Raw genomic sequence first — 23,891 nt, 5'->3', positions numbered from 1 at the left:
GTATACTCCTGCCTCGGAGGAGCCGCGTTGACACCTCTATTCAAGCGCTCTATAGTGTTGTGCCTATATCTTAGCACAACCGCCTCAGGTGAGTGGGATAATTCCCCGCAGTGCTACACACATTGTAGAAAGCGCCTGTCAATATTGCACCAGGGAGCGCCCCTATCTTCTTTTTTCCTAGAGAAAGCTAGTGATCTCACTGGAGCTTCCTGAGGTACCCATTAAATGGTTACCTGTAAGGGGATACCCTAAATTCCCATCAGTCATCCACATCATCACTTGTTGCTAGTTATTACAATTGTCTGGCCAGGACCTTCCCCCTCAGCCAATCACTGGCCACAGTGGTGTTCCATCTCTGTCAGTGATTGGTTGAGTTTCCTGTGCAGACATTACATCTGGTAAGTAGCAATGAGCGGTAACCAGTGGGCGAACAGAAGTGCTGGACCAGGAGCTACAGGGGCCTGGCGTAGGCAAGTGTGACTTTATTTTTACTATGGCCCCAGCAGAATGTAAAAAAAAAAAAGATATGATGCTGGAATACCCTTTGATGGTTCTCTGTAGTCATGACTAGAGATGAGTGAACCTTAAGCACGCTCGGGTTTGTCCAAACCTGAACACTTTGCATGTGTCTAAAGAAGTTGGATGCAGTCCTAAGGCTGCTTGGAAAATATAGATACAGCCATAGGTTGTATCCATGTTTTCCAGGACTCCCTAGGGCTGCATCCAACTTTTTCAGCTACCAGTAATCAAATGTAGAGCGTTCAGGTTCGTCCGTGCTCAAGGTTTGCTCATCGCTGCTCACGCTTAGTGCGTGCATCAGGAGCACTGGAGTGACTTATTTTATCTATTAGATGTTCTTTCTATAGTGCCAACATGGTTCACAGCTCAATATACAGCTTGTAGTCACATTAGTCCCAGTCCCCAGTGGGATCCACAATCCCATTGCCCTATTTCAGACATGCACATGCCGTAAACACAATTTCATTGGGAACCGCTTGACCTAACAATGAGTCATTTGGAGCGTTGAAGTAAACCAGCATTTCTGTAATAACCGAGAACCTAAAAAGGCTACAGAGTTATTGGCTGGTTTCAATTGATCCCAAGACCCCGTTGCATTAAAGTAGACAACACAGACCATTTCACCAGTGAAAAATCCGGTTTAGAGGTGGATGGGATGATCTGCAATAGACTGTTAGCCTAAACAATATCATGTTTCTTCTACTATCTGCACCCCCTTTTTTCTGCTTGATCTCCGGCTCATGAAATGCATAGGCAGGAAAACCTTTAAGTGCTAAATAAGCATGTCTTGTGTTTCTCCGAGCCTGGCATTTATGTTTGGTATGCACCTTAATCAATAAGTCTCAGCAGGTTCCGTGACACTCCGGTGCTAGTTATTACACTTCCACCCGGGTGCATTGTGAAGCAGAGCGGTCATTGCAATCATAAAATCCCGCCTCAAGTCCCTACTTCCTCATTCTTATGTTAATAGAAAGGAAACAGATTGTTTTCTAGCTCCTGGAAAGGTTGACATGCCCCGCTGCTACCATGCAGACTGTGTGTGCCGGCTCTATTATTGCGGTGCGCTGTAGGGTTTTCTTCTTACAGTTATACAACAGTCAGGCCTGGTTTCTCTTCTCCAACACACTTCTGTTTCTTTTCGCAAGAACATTTGCTCCATCATAGAACATTGGACAGGCTATATATCATCTGTTTCCTATGTCTTGCTACAGCTGCGTTCACAGATCATTGTATGGAGTTTAATTTGAGATGTAAAACAGCAATTTTACGCTGCAAAATAAGTCAATCTGTTCTTTTCCAGTAGAATTTAAAGGGGTACGCCAATTTTTATTTATTTTTTTAAAAAGCTACTTACGCATTTGATGTCTCTTATCATAATGCTCACGCTCACTGGTTACAACACTGTAAACTTCCTAAAGCCCCTTTAATCCTTTTTTTATGGGAATGCTCAAAAGTACGCTTGGTATGGCAACAGATACAAAGCTACATACTGAATGTTTCCACCTGGTCCGTTTTTTATGATATTTCACCTTGTACAAGAGATTTACAATAATTTATGAAATTTAATTCGTCCACCTATACATATTACCTTGCTAGCTATACTGTCAAATGCCTTTTGCTGCATTGGTTAGAGGAGGAGGTACCAGTGCTGGATGAAATCCAGGACACTTTCAAAAAAGTTTTTTATTTTGATAGATTGGATGCGTTATATGACTCCGAAAAGCAAAAATCTGTTTTCTTTCAAAAGTGTCAGTCCTTCATTAGTAATTCATTTTCTCCATGCGAAATACAAACACTGATGTTACCCTTTAAATATTTGGAATGGTACGGTAGAAATGATATTAGAGGCATGTTAGGTGGTGTCATTTTAAGGAAATCATCTGCCACCGAGATGTTGAAGCATCTACTTGATTCTCTGCAGATTGAACTAAAAATGTAATTTATATTCTATATAAATATTTGCACACTCATGATTATTCGTAACTTTTGTCTGGGTGATCGATTAGTTTAAGACTTTTACAGATGTATTCTGTATATTTATTAAAGGGGTTATCCAGGGCTACAAAAACATGGCCACTTTTCCTCTCTTGTCTCCAGTTCAGGTGTGTTTGCAATTAAGCTCCATTAACTTAAATGGAACTGAGTTTTGCTGCGTTTATACGGAGCGATAATTCGCCCGATCGTACGATTGACAATTTCGAAGTAACGATTTTTTTTTTTATAACGATCAGCGTTTTATAACGGAACGATATATCGTACGGGAAAAATCGTTTTGCGATCGCTTAAGCCTATCTCGCACATAGGTTAAATCGGTGAACGACTGTTTACACGGAACGATCTGCAAATTTTTTGCGAAAGGGCCAATGACGATTTGAGAACATGTTCAAAGATCAAAATGAACGATTTCTCGCTCGTCGCTTGATCGTTCGCTGCATTTACACGTACGATTATCGTTCGAATTAGAACGTTATCATGCAAATTTGCACGATAATCATTCCGTGTAAACGCAGCATTTGAAACGCCACCCAATCTGGAGACGAGAGGGGGAAAAGTGGCCATGTTTTTGTAGCGCTGGATAACCCTTTTAATTGGCCTAAAATTCAGTGTAACATAATGTATGGATTCTGTATGTATCTCAACTGTGCGATTGCTTCTTAAAAACTCCAATAAAATATTTTTTGGGAAAAAAAAAATAACTGGTGTCTGAAAGTTATACAGATTTGTCAATTACTTTCTATTTACTTCCTGTATTTATCAGTTGCTGTATGTCCTGCAGGAAGTGGTACATTCTTGTGGTGCTCTCTGCTGCCACCTCTGTCCATAGTCCCCATAGAAAACCTCTACCGACCTTCGGGGCAAGCGAGGGCCGTTCTACACAGACATTGTTACCAATGTCCATGTAGCCCTTGTTTTAAAGCAGTACTCTGGTGTCAGTATATAGAGAATAATAAAGATGTCATACTTACCTCTCCATACTACCACAGTGCCTTCTGCTGTGTTGCTTGGTCCCCTGTTGACTGCAGCCACTGCAAGGTGTCTCTACAATGAAAGCCCCCTCACTCACTGCAGGCTGTCACTACCGAGTCGAGTTCGTCGGTGGATGTGTCGGCAGTGGCTACGGTCAGCAAGGGACGCGGAGACATGGCAGGAGGACACAAGGGGAAGTGTGGAGAGGTAAGCATAACATCTTACTATTTTATCTTTTTTATATACTAATGCGGGTGATATGTGCCCAATTCGGCAGTTAATTGCTCCATGTAATGGGGTCTCTAGACAGTTTCTATTATGAACAGAGGTGGCAGCAGAGAGCACTGTCAGACTGGAAAGAAAGCACAACTTCCTGCAGGACATACAGCAGCTGATACGTACTGGAAGACTGGAGATTTTTGTATAGAAGTAATTTACAGATCTGTATAACTTTCTGACACCAGTTTCAAAAGAATTTTTTTTCCACCAGAGTACATCTATAATGGAAAAACTGTTACCATTTTTTTTTTTTTTTTGCTAAAGTGGCAAACCCCCCCCCCCCCCCCCATATAATACTTATTTGAGCAAAATTTGTACTTGTTTTGTAAATTTTTTCCAAGTTAACTCAGTAGAATGCTTAAAAATTGCAACAAAAAGTTGATGCATATAAATCACCTGTAACATTAAAAGACGTACAAGCTTGTAAAACATAAATTGTTGAGCCTCAAACTACACTGTGCGAACATAGGCTTACTCTTATGAAGGTGCCAGCTGGCATAGAGTATCTTAACAACCATGCACCATGGGAAATAGCATTAGGACTGCAGTGGGTCAGACAATAGTGGCACTAGAGAGACAGTATTCTTCCTTCTGGAGAAGAACTAGTCTCTGTCTTGCCAATAAACAGAATTTATGTTATTAATATTTATTGGACAGATGGGAAGGGGTATGATTATAAGATCAAGCTCCACAGCATTTGTTTGAAGTCTGTTACCATGAAGACACAAAACGGTAGAAGATTTTTAATGAAAACTATTTGATACGTTGCTTCTTTTTTCATTTTTAGATGCAAAAGAGTAAAAACAAAAAAAAAAAAGAACACAGAACAAAGGGACAGAACAGGTCGAAATAGTGTGGAATAAATATTAGCAAATTGTATTTAAGTATTTAGGTATCGTTTAGCAAAGGTATACAAATTTTGGCTTCGTTTGTGTGTTAAGAACAGGATTGGATCTGTAATATTGTTGAGAAAGATTGTCTTGATTAAATATGACAGGATCTTGTCTGGCTTTGCAGAATTACACTGGTGTTAACATAACCTTAGTTTGTCAGGACAATATTTTTTATATTACTTTAATGCATGTACAGTAGTTTAGTGATCAGTCCTTTTTTTTAAGAAATAAAATGTGATGTGTCTCCGTGGTAACAGACTTCAAACAAGCTCTTTGTAGTCTGATCTTGCTGTCACTTTGCCATCAGTCTGTCCCTTACTTATTGTTAACGTTCCGTTTAATAAAAGATTAGATTAGAGATTAGATAGGATAAGATGTTTTTCATTTTGAAAAGATTATGTACAGGTTTATGGATTCATTTAGATGCCTTGGGGAAATAAAAAGCAAATGGTTGCAACAGTGGACCTTTCCTTTATAGAAAAAAAAATCTCCTCTTCACTATTCTTATTATCCTGTGTTGTGTTGCATGTAGAATCCCTTTAGTAGCCCACTTTTTGTTATAATTTAGAACACAACCGACAGCTGGCCATTCTGAGCACTGTGCTAGCAGCTGAGCGTGACTAATGAAATCTCTGCTGTTTTCAGCATTACCCTGCTTACCCTCGGTTGAAATATTGATATGAGGTTTTACGCAGTTAAAGGATGATTTTGTCCTTTAGTCACAATAAATTTAGTGTCTGTTCATCCCGTTAGAATTTCCATTCTTGTGTTGTCTTTAATAATTGTGCTTTTTTTTTTTTTTTTCTTCCCAGGGCTTATATTATCTACATAACAAAGGCAAAATGCACAGGGACATTAAGGTAAGAGACACCTTGGTCTTTCTTAGAGAAGTATGTAAAGGCTATGGACACCTCTGCATGCAGTTTTGTTTTGCATTGTCGATCAGCAATGCTGTCTAATGGCTCTCCTCTCCTGAATGATCTTGAGTGATTTATGAGCAGATCAAAGTTGGTCATAAATCAGCTTGGAAGGTCATTCAGGAGAGGAGAGATGAGCTGGAGACTGAGCTATCAGGCAGCGCCTTTAAAGGTTTCACTTTTGCGCTAAATAAGGCAGAGCAGCCTGCAAAATATAAATATATATATACATATTAAAAAATCCATGGCACTCGGGCAAAGTATAAGTAATATATATATAGTAGATAGTAGTAAGGCTGGAGAGGAGAAACTGAGCCAAGAAAAAGACCCGTGGGAGAATTTTGAAGAAAAGTCCAGCATTTTTTAAATTTGTCAGCAGATGGGGTGGGAACTTAGTCAACAATCACTACTTACCTCTCCCCATGCCCGTAAAGCGCCATGTCACTTGCTCTGGGACCCCTGCTGGAAGGCATTTTTCCCTGTGCCAATGTCGTCACGACTTGAGGGTAAATACACAACTTAGATGATGGAGTGCCCCGTCAACCAGTAAGTGACTATCCATCAACTTTTTGAGAAATTTCAAAAGTTCAGTGCAATGAAATGCAGTATAAATTACATTTAGATGTGCTCATAGACTTTACAGGGGTATTCCCATCTGACGAAGTTATGCCTTATTCACAGCATGGGGAATAATTGGCTGATTACAGGAGGTCTGACTGATGGGGTCCTCACAGTCTTGGGAATATGGTCCCCAGTCTCTCAGAATAGAGCAGTAGGTCAGATGTGTGCAAGCACTCCATTCATTCTTTATGGGAGAATGTGTTCACTTTTTTCCAGCAATTCCCATAAAGAAATAATAGAGAAGAGGTGCTCGTGTGCTTCCCACCATTCCATTGGGGATATTGGGGTTCCAATTCTCAATATCACGAGAGGACTTTGCAGTCAACTAGTTATCCCCTAAACTGTGGATACTGGATGAGTTTAATTCTGTATAATTTCCTGCACCCGCCCTGCACCTCGAATGGTGTCAGAAGGTTATATAGATTTCTAATAATAATCTACCTTTATTTAAAAAATCTCAAGTCTTCTAGTACTTATCAGCGGCTGTATGTCCTGCAGGAAGTTATGTATTCTTACCAGTCTGACAGGAACTGTCCAGAGCAGTAACAAACCCCCATAGAAAACCTCTCCTGCTCTGGACAATTCCTGTCTTGGACAGAGATGGCAGCAGAGAGCACTGTGTCAGACTAGAAAGAATATACCACTTCTTGCAGGGCATACAGCAGCTGATAAGTACTGGAAGGCTTTTGATTTTTAAATAAAAGTAAAATACAAATCTGCATAACATTTTGACACCAGTTGATTTAAAAGAAAAACATTGTCCCCTTTGACTAGTGGGTTTGCTTTGTTCCACAGCCCTCTTCTATGTTCCATAAATCTTATGTCTTTAAATTTGAATGTCTTGAACTTCTCCCCACATAGGATTTTTACTTTAATTTCTAATCTCTTGGGATGGCTTCCAGCATTCCGTCAGTGGTGTTTTTTATATTTAATCATTTTTATTTCCATACGTAACAGTCGGTCGTAGTGTCTAAAGATTTGCAGTAATCCCCAAATAGCTGGTTTATTATTGGTGTTCCTTTCCCAATGCAAATGAGAAATTCAGGAAGGAGTTTCCTCATCATATATATAGCATGTCACCAGAAGAAATTAAGATTGGAATCATTATAGGTCATCTGCTCTTCAAGTGATTTTCTGCCAATGCTTCATGAAGTCTTGATAAAGTGGTGATAAAAGCTCCGCATGACTACAGCTAAAGAGCATCTGTCACCCAAATGCTCTTTTCCTTTGCTTGGATCAATCATGGTAGAATGATATTATGTATTGTGCGTCATGTGAAGGTTATTTTCTTCACATTATTTGCACTATGATCCTTTCTTGTCACCTGTTTTCATTCAAAATGGCCGTCCCTACATCTTTGTCCTCCCCGCCTATATGTCATTTAGCAGCTTTACATGTGGACAGCTGAGTAAGCAACAGGGATCACTTATTAGAGTTATTACTGAATCTCTTGCTTATAGACTAATTCACAGCTGTGGAAACCTGTTGGGCTCATTCACACCTATGTAATATTTCCTTAGCTTTCTTAAAGGGATACTCCTTCAAAATGTATTTATTTTAGATCAAGTGGTGTGAAAAAGTTATTTAGATTCATAATTTACTTCTATTTAAAAATCTCAAGTCTTCCATTACTTACCAGCTGCTGTATGCCCTGCAAGAAGTGGTGTATTCTTTAAAGTCTGACACAGTGCTCTCTGCTGCCACCTCTGTCTGTGACAGGAACTGTCCAGAGCAGTAGCAAATCCCCATCATGTCATGGGCAAGTTCCTGTCATGGACAGAGTTGGCAGCAGAAAGCACACTGTCAGACTTGAAAGAATACACAACTTCCCGCAGGACATAAAGCAGCTGATAAGTACTGGAAGACTTGAGATTTTTAAATAAAAGTAAATATCAAATCTTTATAACTTACTGTCACCAGATGATTTTAAAAATAAAAAGACAGCGCTATTCTCAGTCTTATATCGGAGAGGTCTTCTCCACACTACTACTCATTTCTAAAGGGATTTACAGTCAGCGGCATTCTCAGCTGAATCATTCATGACAGTATACTGTCAGTCAGAAGGACTGTTGATATTTCTTTTTCTAAAGTATCCTGAACCAGTCATGGATAACTACAGAGTGCTAGCATAGATTTATGGCATGGCACAATGGTTCCAATCCAGCACCAATTTGCTAACTTGTTTCCTTAGTTGTGTAGTCTAGTCAACAAGTAGCTTAGCATTTAATTCTTACAAACTTGGTGGGGAGGGGAGACTTCACCAGGGTCCACCCTGACGACTCGGAGCCCAGTTCCTGCCTGCTTTTTTAGCTTTAATACCTCTGAAACACTGTCTCTAGTAACAGCTAGATCAGGACAAAGTACAGAAAGTGGTGTGGGGTTTTCCATGTGCTACGTGACAGAGCCAGTGAAAGCCTAGGTCCTTTGCCTGTATGCTGAACCAGTCTTCCAATTCAGGGTAGCTTCACATATACCGGATCCGCAGCGGATTTCACGCTGCGAGTTTGCAGCGAAATCCACTGCAGATCCTGTACTGTAAAGCATAATGGGTCCCATACACGCAGCGGATCTGCTGCGTGTATGGGACCCGGCCCCTTTAACACCGGCTCCCCTTGCTCCCCTTTCTCCCCCTCAGCCAATCAGTGCTGCCGTGCACTGATTACGCAACAGCTGTCGGTTGTTACACCAGCACTTTCACAGTACAGCAGAGAGAAGTATGTGCTTTGCTATGAATGGACAGAGAAGTAAGGGAAAGAAAGTCCATGTACGTGTACTACTGGCATACAGGAATGGAGAGAATGAGACATAGCTGTGCTGTGTGGAGGGAGTGCTCAGCGGCTCTATAACCTCAGTAACCCCTCTGAAGGATTACTGTAACAAGACCAGGCAGGATTTTAAAAATTTTTTGAAACAACATCTATAAGTAAGGTGGAAGGTCCTGGTAGTTGGGGGGTACAAGGTCTATTATTAGGAAGCCCTTATCCTTTCTGCGATCACGCTTTAATGATTACAAATATTTTCAATTAAATTGTGTCAAGCGGCAGCGTGTTTAATATACTGTGAAGGGCCGGGAAGCCGCTGACGCATCTCTGATCCTTTTCTCATTTGACAAGTTTTTAATCTTTGTTACTTTTCCAAACAATTATTTCCCTTTCAGGAGGCAAAGTAAATATTGTTTTCTTAGCGAATATTGAATTACGGCCGCTCGGTGCGGGGGCGCGCTGCCAGTCATTCTGACATTTTCATACGTAATGTTTTCTTGACCACATTTTTGCTTGTATGGGGGATGATGACAGTGCAGCCAAGCAGAATGAATGAAAAAGAAGGATATTGGGTTTTGGATTGGATTAGAAGTGAAAGAATAAGGACAAGAATCTTTTAAGCTTTAGCATGTAGCTATGTGATTAATAGGTGTGAACAGACACGTTATAATGTCAGTGTAACCAGACTGATTTCCCCTGAAGTAAGATGGATCTCTGCCCTTGTGACCATTTTGAAACCTTTTCTCTAACATTGGGATCTTTCTTGTATTAAATATTAATTTAATGACAGAATGTAATTTTTTTTTCTTCATTTTAGGGAGCAAACATTCTTCTGACTGATAATGGGCATGTAAAGCTTGGTAAGTGATGTACTTTTTTAAATTTTTTTAATTTTTTAAATCTTTTTACAATTAGCATTTGTACCTTTCCCAGAAACCTACAAGCAAATGAGCCCATGATAGACTAAACATGTTACAGAATAGTATGAACAGCAAGTCAGACCTATTGAAGCACAAATGACCAGCCCAAAATTGTGAATAAAAGAGGTCCCAGTTGATTAGGACAGTTAATTACTTATCAGCTGCTGTATATTCTACAGGAAGTGTTTTTTTTTCTTTCCAGTCTGATAAATTGTTCTCTGCTGCCCCCTTCTGTTAATGTCAGGAACTGTCAGTAAGAGAGGTTTTCTATGGGGATCTGCCACTGGTCTTGACAGTTCCTGACATGGACATTGGTGGCAACAGAGAGCACTGTGTCAGACTGGAAAGAATACACTACTTCCTGCAGGACATACAGCAACTGATAAGTACTGGAAGACTTGAGATTTTTAAATAGAAGTAAATTACAAATCTGTATAACTCTCTTACTCTAGTAGAGTTGAAATAATAATAATAATAATAATAATAATAATAATAATAATAATAATAATAATAATAATAATTATTTGCTGGAAGGAGTACCCCTTCAAGGTGTACCCTTTACTCAAAAATGAGCTGAGCCTGATGACTTCTGTGGGACAGATGACTCTGTGAAATGTATGAGGATCTCCCAACATTCTGATAATGTTGAGTACAAGAAGAGCTGGGCATGTTGGATTTCAGCTGCCTGACTCTTTGCATTATCCAGCGCCAGAGCTGTTAGTGTAACTTTCGTTATAACTTTCCAAATCTAAATCAACAGTAGATGTGATATAAAGCGAGTTTGCAATATACATTCATTATTTTTCTTGCTGTTATCATGCTGTAAAACAAAGCTGATATGCAAAAGAACACTGCAGAGACATCATCACATGTCTCGACGTCAGTGAACTAGCCAGACCTTCCCTCCGGGAAGGAACAACCAAGCCAAAGCGTTCTCCAGTCAAGGAAACCACCTCAGCAAGGTATCCATCCACAGACAGCTGTTTCGGGGTTTTTGCCCCTCATCAGTGTGGAGTAGGTTTCTGGCTAGTGGGAGCAATGACTAGTAAGTGCATGCAAAAGGACGCTGGTTCACCTCAGGGAGATCAACCAAAACACCGCAGAGACACCACCACGTGTCTCAACGTCAGTGTATTCTAGAACATTGCCCCCTGGGAAATCGAATATGCAAAAGAACACTGCAGAGACACCATCACATGTCTCGACGTCAGTGAACTAGCCAGACCTTCCCTCCGGGAAGGAACAACCAAGCCAAAGCGTTCTCCAGTCAAGGAAACCACCTCAGCAAGGTATCCATCCACAGACAGCTGTTTCGGGGTTTTTGCCCCTCATCAGTGTGGAGTAGGTTTCTGGCTAGTGGGAGCAATGACTAGTAAGTGCATGCAAAAGGACGCTGGTTCACCTCAGGGAGATCAACCAAAACACCGCAGAGACACCACCACGTGTCTCAACGTCAGTGTATTCTAGAACATTGCCCCCTGGGAAATCCTTTTGCATGCACTTACTAGTCATTGCTCCCACTAGCCAGAAACCTACTCCACACTGATGAGGGGCAAAAACCCCGAAACAGCTGTCTGTGGATGGATACCTTGCTGAGGTGGTTTCCTTGACTGGAGAACGCTTTGGCTTGGTTGTTCCTTCCCGGAGGGAAGGTCTGGCTAGTTCACTGACGTCGAGACATGTGATGGTGTCTCTGCAGTGTTCTTTTGCATATTCGATTTCCCAGGGGGCAATGTTCTAGAATACACTGACGTTAAGACACGTGGTGGTGTCTCTGCGGTGTTTTGGTTGATCTCCCTGAGGTGAACCAGCGTCCTTTTGCATGCACTTACTAGTCATTGCTCCCACTAGCCAGAAACCTACTCCACACTGATGAGGGGCAAAAACCCCGAAACAGCTGTCTGTGGATGGATACCTTGCTGAGGTGGTTTCCTTGACTGGAGAACGCTTTGGCTTGGTTGTTCCTTCCCGGAGGGAAGGTCTGGCTAGTTCACTGACGTCGAGACATGTGATGGTGTCTTTGCAGTGTTCTTTTGCATATTCGATTTCCCAGGGGGCAATGTTCTAGAATACACTGACGTTGAGACACGTGGTGGTGTCTCTGCGGTGTTTTGGTTGATCTCCCTGAGGTAAAACAAAGCTGAACTTACCAGAAATCCAGGTCCAGTCTCCTGAAGGCAGATTTTTAGACTTGAGCTGGTTGTAAAAAACAGACTAAGGGTGGGATCACACGTACCTGATCCACAGCGGATTTCACGCTGTGAGTTTGCAGCGGAATCTGCTGTGGATCCCTTGCCAGTCATTTTGAATGAGAATACATACTCGCAGCAGGATTGACATTCCCGTTAACGCCCCGCCAGCCGGTACATACATTACCTGCTCCACGCTCCGGCTTGCTTGGGGGGCTCCCGACATCTGGACGTCCCGATCAGCCAATCAGTGGCTGCAACGGGGTTAACAGGGATGTCAGTGGCGCTGCGAGTATGTATTCTCATTGAAAATAACCGGAAAGGAATGCGCAGCAAAATCCGCTACTGATCCGGTACGTGTGATCCCACCCTAAATATAGGATTTCTGGCCAGTACAGAGAGTCACGGCTCATTATGTCCATCAGTCACATGACTACCTTCTCTCTGTGATCATTTAGAGGGCCTGGGATACACTGGACTTCCTGTTTTCTGACTGTTTGAGAAAAAAAAAAAGAGTCAGAAAACAGGAAGTGCCGTGTTTTCAATGAGAACTAAAAAAAAAAAAGAGAATATAAATTACAAACTTGCTTTATATCACATCTACTGTTAATTTAAATGTTAAAAATTATAAGGACAGGGACACTTTAAAGGTGTATGGCCCCCTCTAGATTGCAGTACACTTTGCCTCTCATGTGGTTTGTGGGTTCAGCTACTTTATGCTGTTACAAGAGATTCAAGCAAGTGTTAAAGTTGTCACTGCTCACTGAGCTGTGCACTAAGTCTAGAGGAAAGGAGTGGAGGAATAAGGTGCCCATGCATTACATTCAGTGGGCGCTGTGTTATGCTTCATTTCCCCTGTATTAGAACTGCAAGAATGTTGAACACTTGTTAGTCTTCCGGGGGTGGTTATATATATGCAATGACCACTTTGATAAAGACACCTATCTAGTTGTGCCTTGGATGTCCTTTAGCCTTCACAGTCACAGCATGACATCACTCGGTTTTGAAATCATTCTGCAGACATATTGGCCCTTGTAGTCAGGATAGCTTTTTGTAGTTGCCAAAAATGATATGGTCATACGGACTCCGTACAGTTTATTCATCCTCATCTCTTAGATGCACAATAGGATTAATAGGTGGGGACTGTGAAGGCCAGGAAAGCAATGAAAACCCACAGTCATGTTCCTGGAACCAATCCATGCCTGTATAACCCCTGTAGCATGATGCATTGTCTTTTTGAAGGTGTCTTTCTGCCATAGGGATGGACAGTTGTAATGAAGGGATGTTCATCTACAACGCTTACATGAGCTCTACTTCATAAGCATTCATCCAGAAGCATCATAGAACCCAGGGCATGACAAATAAAAAAAATTACCACACCATTACGTCACCTCCACCAGCTAGAACTGTTGAAATCTGACAAGAAGGGTTCATCGATTCATGCTGCTTGCTTTAGTATATACAGTTTACATATACCACACTATTGTATCAGATTACCCAGAGAATGGAGAAATCACCCATTAAGGGAAAATGTATAGTTTGTTTTGCACCAGTATTTTGATAAAGAAGGGTGTTTTTGCACACCTATATTTTTTATCAAGCAATATGCGCTATTTTTGAGCAGTTTATGCAGGACCATTTTTTACTTTTTTGCCCGGTGGGTGTGTGGTTTTACATTACCTTTTTAGCCAAATTTATCATGTACAATTTTCGTGTTGTTTTGCACAAAAATAATTTCGCAGCAGTCCTCCAGTCAGTCAGGCGTTGTTTGTTAAATAGCAACATTGTGCAATATTAATGAGGGCCTGTGCTCCTAATGATGATTTGTGCGCATGGACTGGAGATTTTTGCGCAGCACAAATGATTCCTTACCCCCCTCCCCCCTCCTCCCCCCCCCCCTTTACAAAACAGTTTTGTGAGGATTTAAAGGCCTGTAAAAGCCCTTCCTGTTGTTGGAAGGTTACTGGCATGGTTTAAAATCCTTTAATCTTAGTCGCCGGTGCTCCTGCAGAAAGATAGCGAGAGCCTTTTATGCCAGAAGTGACTACTGGGTTCAATAGATGCAAATCTTCCGTGACTCCTAAAACGATTATCCTCTTTATCTCCTACCTACCAGATTTAATAGCTTCCACTCGGTTCAGTCCAGACCAGGGTAATGGGAAAATAATCCTGGGGGTTAATGAAGGGAGCATACTGTGATTTCACTGAATTACACTGTACCTCTTAAAGGGAAAAAAAAATGGTCCTCATAGTGTTCAGCAAAAGCTTCTCAAGGAAACTTGGACATCCTCTCAGGATGACTCACATAGTGGCTCAACCAACTAGACAGCTGCGTATTCAAGAAAAATGTGACACAATAAGCATAGCATCAAAGGGGTTTCCTAAAGGGGCTTCCAGGGTTGTGTAAATAAAGCTATTTCTCTATAAACTCTGAAACTTTTCTAATATAGCCCGAGAGTCCTGCTCTCCCGACCCATTCCCATTGTATAGTGATTGGCAGCTCTCTCCGTATACAGACTAATTTAGGAACAGCTGGCAATATCTGTGTGGGCGGGAGAAGCTGGACTCCAGGCTTTCTCAATGGTTGTGCTGGAGAAATAGGACTTAAGGCCTTGTTACATGGAACGATTATCGGACGTATTTCGCTGATATCGGCCGTTACGGCCAATAATCGTCCCGTGTAATAGAAGGCAATGATCAGCCGACTTGAACGTTGTCAGCTGACCGTTGCTGTTGCTTGTCTTTCAACAAGTTGAAAGACAAACGACTGTGATAGCTGCCGTCGCTCCGTGGAATAGGAGCGGCAACAGCAGAACGCTGCTATCCTCTATGGGCCACCTGGACGATCTAGCGATCACCTGGGCAGCCCCCCCGCACCTCCTTGCGGCCTCTGCTGTGTGCACCCGCTCGCTGCCGTCACATATAGTAGTGGCAGCAGGGAACAAGGAGCAAGCGAGCGATGACAGCACTCGTTTGCACCTCTATCGCCCCGTGTAATAAGGGCTTTTCAAGCTTTAGTGGGTAGAGGAAGCATTACTTGCAGGCTTTCCCTGTCAGTGGGTAGAGGAAGCAGAACTCGCAGGCTTTCCTTATCTAGTGGGTAGAGGAAGCAGAACTCACAGGCTTTCCTTATCTAGTGGGTAGAGGAAGCAGGACTCGCAGGCTTTCCCTGTCAGTGGGTAGAGGAAGCAGGACTTGCAGGCTTTCCCTGTCAGTGGGTAGAGGAAGCAGGACTCGCTTGCTTTCCCTGTCAGTGGGTAGAGGAAGCAGGACTCGCAGGCTTTCCCTGTCAGTGGGTAGAGGAAGCAGGACTCGCTTGCTTTCCCTGTCAGTGGGTAGAGGAAGCAGGACTCGCAGGCTTTCCCTGTCAGTGGGTAGAGGAAGCAGAACTCGCAGGCTTTCCTTATCTAGTGGGTAGAGGAAGCACTATATGCAGGCTTTCCCTATCGCACAGACTCGCAGATTTTCTACTAGAGTTGACGGTATAAACCACTCTTTTGCAGTCCACAGCTCTGTAAAGGTCTTTTACGCGAGCCAGTAATAGGCCGGATAACCATTGGTTGGCCCTCGCAGAACGCCCTGCGATCAGCCAATAAATGAAGATATGCTCTTCAATCAGCTAATGTTATTGTTGCAGCACTATCGTTGGATAAATGCCCGCACCATCCACATCTCAGAAGGCTTACTTCCAAGACATGTAGTCACCAGAAGTGAGTGCCGGGAAGCAGAAGGATTCTGCTGTCTTCTGCTCCTCAGACAACCCCTTTAATGGGATTTGTAGGGTTTCCTTCATGTATTTGTATTTTACATACAGAATATTTCTGCTTACTGCGCTATTTTATCTTGTATTTTCAACTGAATTGGCACCAAAAGCTTCTGATGGCGCCTCCAGTGCTCATGTGAAGGTAGCCTATGTGTGGGGTTTATTTTTATTATTATTATTATTTATTTTACTGGGGTTGTACATATAATAATGACTGTTGAAAAGGTCAACTACACTGCAAAAAACATTATGATTCACTTTATTCACACAAAGGAAACCATTTCTAAAAGTAATTTTAGTCCCATCATGTATGTTTGTGTGGATGGGTCTATTGCTGAGTCATGTGGATAGCGTTCTCTTATATCAATGAAGATATTTATAGTACATCCTATTTGGGTTGCTGGCGTTTAGGCTGCAGAATGTTCTGCGTCTTGAGCTTATAATGATCACAGATGTTTGGAGCTAGTTATTAGCTGAGCGTTATTCTAGGCCAGATGAGTACTCTCTGTGCAGGGAGTCAGAAAAGTGTTAAGAGTCCAGGAAAGTTATTATTTAGATCATTCTTACATAGTGTATTTAATAGTCCTAGCTGATTCAGCAGGGAAGATCCCTAAATGACACATTCCTTCTGCACAAGGTCAGGGTTCTTCTCACGTGCTCTGATTTATTTCGCAGTGTACATTCCCTGCAACAGAGAAGGAGGAAAGTACCATTCCTTGGTTGACTATGTGTCATTTTGTTGTTGGTGAACCACAGTGTTCACTTTGCAGGCATAACTAGTTGCATGCTTGCCAGTCTTACTAACTTCCCGCTTATGTCTTCTGCACTACATTTACGAACACAGGAACTCTGTAGACAGTTCCATGGATGGTTTATAGAACAGATGATATGGCCATGGGTACTGCAATCCTTCTAAGTGAGGTTATGACCAGTGGTAACGTGTACCCTTGTGGTTACATGGCATGTTTCTACAATAACTGAAGTTGCTTGGGGAAGGCTGTGGGGCTCCACACCAGTTAAAGGCAGATAAAGGCACAGTGAGAGGGGCCTTTTTTCATACTGCATCTGTCCACAGTTCTCCAACATACCTGTACTGGATCTTGGAGGCAATCAGACTGGCAAAATATATTACCCCCATGTTTGTTGATCTCACCAAGTGGATATACTATAACAGATAATGTTTAAAGTGAGAGACACATAAACCTTTACTTTTCATTAGAGGAGAATTTGAGTGAAATATTTTTATTAAAATATTGTAATGCCCCCCAAAAGTTATACAAATCAGCAATATACACTTATTACGGGAAATGCTTATAAAGTGCTTTTTTTCCCTGCGCTTACTACTGCATCAAGGCTTCACTTCCTGGATAAAATGGTGATGTCACGACCCGACTCCCAGAGCTGTGCGGGCTGTGGCTGCTGGAGAGGATGATGGCAGGGGGATGCTCGGTGTCCCTCCAGTGCCCTGTGTCCCTCAGTTTCCCCCTGCCATCATCCTCTCCAGCAGCCACAGCCTGCACAGCTCTGGGAGTCGGGTCGTGACATCACCATGTTATTCAGGAAGTAAAGCCTTGATGCAGTAGTAAGTGCAGGAAAAAAAAGGACTTTATAAGCATTTCCCGTAATAAGTGTATCTTGGTGATTTGTGTAACTTTGGGGAGGGGCAATACAATACTTTAATAAAAATTTTCGCTGGACTTCTCCTTTAATCAACTTTTGACCATTGAAATACCTCTTGATATTTTATGTTTAATATTCTTTTTTTTTTCTTCCCCTTTTTTTTAAGCTGATTTTGGAGTGTCTGCCCAAATAACAGCCACAATAGCTAAACGAAAGTCTTTCATTGGAACGCCATACTGGTAAGAGATTTCTTTTTGCTTTTTTTCCTATTAATTTATGCATAAAGTTTTAATTACCTGAACTGGATCATTGTGGAACTCTCCGACTGTCCTCAGCAAAGTTTCCCATATACATTAGTCAAAAGTCAGCAGGACTGGCTGATTTGTTTTAAAGCCTTCCGACTGTCCTTCAACAGATTATGTTGGGGGAAGAGAAGGATCAGTCATGTTGGATTAAACTGCCCAACCCCTTTTGCTCTCAGAGAGAGAGACGTGGCCACCAGAGGAATCTACCCCTCCTGTTTCCCTTGAAAACATGTGAAAGTTCAGCTAGCTCAAATGTTTATGTTGGGAACAGAAGAGATAGCTGCCAGCTGACATCTGTGGAAAGTATGTTGGCACCTCTAGGCTTTATCTAAAGCCTAAACCAGGTATCATTTTGGGTATCACTGTTGTGGGAAAGAATTTAGTAATTTTTTATATATGTTTACAAATTTCCATAGAAAGGAGATATGTCTAGAGGAAGCATGACTTCTACTTATACAGACAAAAATAATAATAAAATGGCTACCTCTTTAGCAATACTCACTATAGATATTTAATCCCTTGAAGAGGTTTTTCAAGATTAGAAAAACATGGCCTTCTTCTTTCCCCTAAAACCTGTCCATGATACTGCATTTGGTTCAATTGAATTGAAAGTCTGGAAAAAACCCCCCCACAACAGACAGTGTTTAAAGTGGTTGTCCAGGATTAGAAAAACATTGCTGCTTTCTTCCAAAGACATGGTCATGTTGTGTGTGGAACTAAACTGCAATACCAGACAAAAGCTGAAGACAACTTTGGCGCTGTTATGTTTTTCTAATCCTGGATAATGCCTTGAAGGGTAAAGAGCAAAACTGCTCACTGCCAGCAGCAAAAAGGCTTTGACCAAAAGTCCACTATTTACATAAAAAGGACCACAGTACTCCAAAAATTTAAGGGAGACTCCAGGGAAATGTAAGTATCCTGGGCGGGCAAGGAGTGGGGCGAACATAAACAAGCTATGCCTACTCATTCTGCGTGCCCCCCTCTCCCAGCTGACTGACAGCTGCTGGTTTCCTGTTTCTCCTGGCTTTCTGCATTGCCACGTCCTGGCAAGAATTACCCGCTCAGCCAGTCAGTGACTGCAGAGGTGTCATGCCCCAGTCACTGACTGGCTGAAGGGGCGTTTCTGAGCCAATGACAGGATATTTCCTTGGTTGAACTTGATGGACATGTGTCTTTTTTCAACCGTATTAACTATGTAACTATTGCATGGCTGGGAGCCGCAGGACACCCGCGTGGATCTGTGAGTGGTGATGCTGCGCTGCATGGGCGGGTACAATTTTATTCTCTTTTTATTCCAGTTTTTCTGGGTGGCGAGGTGTCTGATAAAACTGCAGTTGTGGCGTTGGGCATTTTTTTCTTTTACGGTGTTCACCAATTGGGATCAATACCATAATAATTTATTGGTCAGTGGTTATGTTTTTGGTAGAAATTAGCCATATTATTTTAATCCTGGAAACTCTTTTATAGGGTACCAGTCACTATGTGCTGCTATGTACTCTCCACAGTATGGCAGAAAAGACGTTGTTCACATCGGGGGATTAGGTTGTCAAGACAACTCAGTCCCCCTGGTGTGAGCTCCGTCTCATCACACTGAACTATGAAGAGTACATAGCAGCACGTAGTGACAGGTACCCTTTATAACGTTCTTCTTTTTCCCCTTGCTTATATAATGCCAACATATTGTGTAGTGCTGTACACAGACGCAGTCATCACCCGGCATTGTGAGTCCGCTATCACACACGCACACACATTGCAGCCATTTAATAATAATTATAATCATGAGTTAAGAGCTGAAGCTGTCTGTGGGAGATAAACTGCACAGCAGGCTTCCCATTGGCGGTATATGATCTCCTGACATTAGTATCACTGAATAATAATCTGCTGCCATTACCCAAGCTCCATCCCAGGATCATTCCCATTGTTCTTCCACCATCAAAGTTCCCAGATCCAAATGTTATTTACTGGGAGGATAGCGAACAGCTATAAAGAGACCGCAGCTCTTGTATCCAAAACGCCAAAAAGCTTAATAGCTTTATTCATTTTCTTAAGCACCTGGACTAATCCCAACCGGGTCTTTGTATTCATGGGACGAGGAGGTTAGATGTGTAAGAAGATTTAGAGAATAAAAGGACAATAACGTTGGCCAAAGTGCTAAAATTCTGTTTCAACATTTGACCGACATGTTAGAAAATCTGTGACCATAATTCTGTGTCTTTAGGATGGCTCCAGAAGTGGCGGCGGTGGAGAGGAAAGGTGGTTATAACCAGTTATGTGATATCTGGGCTGTAGGTATAACCGCCATAGAGCTTGCAGAGCTTCAGCCTCCTATGTTTGACTTGCATCCAATGAGGTAAAGCACATAAAACTTTTATCCTTTTTGTAACTTTTTTTTTTAGCTACTTAGAGAAATTATTATCTACCATATCATGCAACCCTATAGTTATAGAACAGTGGTGCATAACCTCTGGCCCATGACCTTCCGTGCCGCCCTCGGCTATCCGGTCACACATATATACATGCCTGTGTCCTGATAAGGAAAATGCTTTCTTTTGACACGATTTCTATTTTAAAGGGATTTTAAAGAAGTTTATTTTTTATTTAAATCCTATAACTCAAGCAATTCTTGTCATGCCCTAAATGTACCACATGGGGTATAATCTGATGTTGTAGCCCTAGAAAAGGTTTGGTTTGTCTTAACCAAAATGGCACTTCTTACTGGTAAAAATAATACGTTACTCCAGACAAATGATCTCTAGAGATGAGTGAACATTGAGCACGCTTGGGTTGGTCTGGACCCGAACGTTCTGCATTTGATTATCAGTAGCTGAAGAAGCTGGATTTGGCTGTATCCATGTTTACCAGGCTGCCTTAGGGGCCTATACCATGGAGCGATAATCGGCCCGATTTCGGCCCATTATCGTTCTGTGGAATAGAGACAACGATCAGCCGATGCTCGTGTCATCGGCTGATCGTTTATTTAGGTGCAAACTTAAAATCATTGGGCAACAACCGCACATCGCTACGTGGAATAGCTGTGCGCGGCCGGCGACCGTTGATCTCACAAACAGCATACATTACCTAACCATGCTGCAGGTCTTCTCGCAGCAGCAGCTTCAGAGTTGCCTGTCTGAGCTGACAGACAGCTCAGCCAATCACTGGCAAGGACCGATGCGGTCAGTGATTGGCTGAGCGATCTGTCAGCTCAGACAGGCCGCTCCGAAGCTGCTGCTGCTGCTACGCGCGGGATCGGGAGAAAGAAGGAGCGCAGGAGAAGACCTGCAGCATGGTTAGGTAATGTATGCTGTATGCGGTAACGATGTCCCTGCAGCCCTCGCTAAACAATTGTCGGGCCTTGGAATAGGCCCAGTAAGCGAGCGCCGATCTAGCTGATCGGCGCTCGTTTACATTTTTGATCGGGCCCCAATCAGCCCGTGGAATAGGACCCTTAGGGCTGCATCCAACTCCTTCATCCAACAGTAATAAAAAAAAACCAGGATGTTCGGGTTCGGACAGACCCAAGGGTGTTAGAGGTTTGCTTATCTCATCAGAAATGCATTGACACCTGTGCAAATCCTTCTTTTGCTATATTGCAGGGTGCACAGTTGGCACCTTGTAGTAAGATGGTTACTATCTGTTGGAATCTCTCCATTTCTTCACTTTCTATCCCGTCTTACTGCCGCCATCTCTCCCTTCTTCCACCTCTTCCTATCGCTTCTCCTCCATACCTGTCACCCTCTATTCTCTCTCTCATATTTTCCAGACACCTTTAATAAAAATTGCTATCTGTAATGGTGAATAATTTAGTGATATTGAAATGTCAGGTTTCTTCTCATCAGGCTAGTATTATTATCACACTATTGTTCTTTTGCTTCAGTTTTGTCTCCACTTCCTTGGCATTAATAGTCATTTGTTTTCAGGGCCTTATTCTTAATGACAAAGAGCAATTTTCAGCCTCCAAAGTTAAAAGATAAGATGAAATGGTAAGTAACAGGTATTCTCCAGTTATTGCTCCAGCGCCTATCTATATTCATTTAGAAGCTAATGTTTTCTTTCTGCTTTTTTTTTCCTTTGAAGGTCAAATAGTTTTCATCATTTTGTCAAAATGTCTCTCACAAAAAATCCGAAGAAAAGGCCTACAGCTGAAAAATTGTTACAGGTAACGTATGTGTAATGTATCACTGTCTTTATATCTGGGGACGGCCTTATTACCATTGTCACACTCTCTATCCTTGACTTGTTGAGACAATTTTTAGCAATGATATTAAAATTATACATAAATACAAACTAAACTAAAATAAACGTAAACTCCCCATTCACTCTTCAAATCTGTTGAAGTCTGTTGCAAAAGAGATCAGCTCACTGAAGTTTTAGGCTTGCCCATTTGCCCATTTAGGTCTAGTGTGAGGAGGAAGGGGTGGTGTCTGGAGAGAGAGACGCAGAGACAGTGCTGTAACTTGTAGTAAGTGTTATATCTCATACCGATTATAGATTCACAGCTTACACTACTTAGTTCTGCTTTGTAATGTCCTCCATACTGCTGCTCTTTCAGAGGGTGTGTGCTAAAGAGATATAAGTGGGCAAGATTTCGCTTCTGTAAGAAGTGCATAAAGTCCGTATTAGCATCTGGTCTCCACCTACTATCTCAGTGACGAATACTAAATGGTGGACAGTGCTATATACTAGTTGTATAAAGGCCAGTTATAACGTCACTCCGCATGTACACACATTGGACAGTTTACCCTGAAACAACAAATATGATGTTCCAGACAGAATACCCAAATCCCTGTAACATCTAACATCATAAACTCTTTCTATTTTATATCTTTATTCGGGCCTTTTGTAGACTATTTGTTGTTTTGCTTCAATCGTCACAGTCAATACAACCAAGTACTTGGCTAGTTTCCTGCAAAGCTGTGCGGATTAAAGGGATTTTCCTTTCTTTGCCAAGTTTTATCTAAGGATAGTCCTGGAAGAAGTCTATAAATCTCTACATATTTTATTAAATGTAACTGCATAAATGGAAGATACGAGTCTGAGTGATTCTTATTGTTAGATTGCATAGTAGAGAATATTGTAGCTGCTGTGCTAACATTACTTTTTTTTCCTTTTCTAGCATCCTTTTGTTACGCAACCATTGAATCGCACTCTTGCTATTGAACTGTTGGATAAAGTGAACAATCCTGACCACTCTAGTTACCACGATTTTGATGATGACGATCCAGAGGTATGACCACTATGTTTAGCGCATGGCTCCTTTTCATGGAACTTGTAAAATGTTTTCCAATAGTATTGACAGATTACTTTCTCCAGACAAATGTTATAGACTTCGCAGAGCACCCCATAATGCTGGTATTTGTCACCGTATCCGAAAGAAACTTTCAGGATTTATGGATCCCAAAAATGTACAACTAACTGACAGTTCTCATTTGGAATCACCCCCATAGTAATCTGTGGCCATGTGTAATCCAGTGGAGTCACAAGACAATGAGGGAGATTTAACAAACATTGGTGTAAAGTGAAACTGGCTCAGTTGCCCCTAGCAACCAATGAGATTCCACCTTTCATTCCTCACAGACTGGAAAATGAAAGGTGGAATCTGATTGGTTGCTAGAAACTGAGACAGTTTCACTTTACACCATGTTTGATCAATCTTCCCCAATGTCAATAAGTTGACTGTAACTTTTTATTGTTTATTTTATTGGTAAGAACCACTAATCTTGTATCATTGCTAGTGAATGAGGTTCTGAATACTCATAAACTCACTTCAAAGTATTACTTTAATTTTTAAGATCAATTGGGGTGTCAGTTCTGAGGCCCCCTCTGATTATTAGTTATAGCTATGTGATGTGTACGGTAGTGCAATTTGCTCCCAGGCTTGTCACCTATTCTGACCAATAGCAGAAGATGGGCTCCATAGACTTACAAATGGAGCTCACTTGCAATAAAGGTGATCGAGCTTCCACTATGTGCTTTACCAAACTATAACTAACAACTGTAGGGATTCTCAACTCTGAGAACCCAACCAACCTTAACCTCTGACATGTCTGTGTGACGTTTCAAAAGTTAAAGTGTCACTGTTGTTATAACTTTGAAAATCTATATCAAAGGTAGATGTGATATGAAGCATATTTGCAAT

General features: G+C 41.8%; 1 protein-coding gene across 6 annotated transcripts in view; it reads left to right on the top strand.

The window, feature by feature from the left end:
* Window positions 1-23,891, top strand: part of MAP4K3 (mitogen-activated protein kinase kinase kinase kinase 3) — a 185,063-nt gene that overhangs the window by 82,837 nt on the left and 78,335 nt on the right. For all 6 annotated transcript variants that reach the window (XM_069955269.1, XM_069955268.1, XM_069955270.1 and 3 more), the window contains exons 6-12: window positions 5,471-5,518; window positions 9,776-9,818; window positions 17,617-17,689; window positions 19,974-20,105; window positions 21,673-21,735; window positions 21,830-21,911; window positions 22,869-22,979. In XM_069955269.1, the coding sequence (XP_069811370.1) occupies window positions 5,471-5,518; window positions 9,776-9,818; window positions 17,617-17,689; window positions 19,974-20,105; window positions 21,673-21,735; window positions 21,830-21,911; window positions 22,869-22,979 (552 nt within the window). The remainder of the gene's footprint in view (window positions 1-5,470; window positions 5,519-9,775; window positions 9,819-17,616; window positions 17,690-19,973; window positions 20,106-21,672; window positions 21,736-21,829; window positions 21,912-22,868; window positions 22,980-23,891) is intronic.

Source organism: Dendropsophus ebraccatus, chromosome 15, assembly GCF_027789765.1.
Source record: "Dendropsophus ebraccatus isolate aDenEbr1 chromosome 15, aDenEbr1.pat, whole genome shotgun sequence".
Lineage (NCBI taxonomy): Eukaryota > Metazoa > Chordata > Amphibia > Anura > Hylidae > Dendropsophus > Dendropsophus ebraccatus.
Note: the sequence above shows the minus strand (reverse complement) of the source record. Positions and strands in the feature narration are given on the sequence as shown.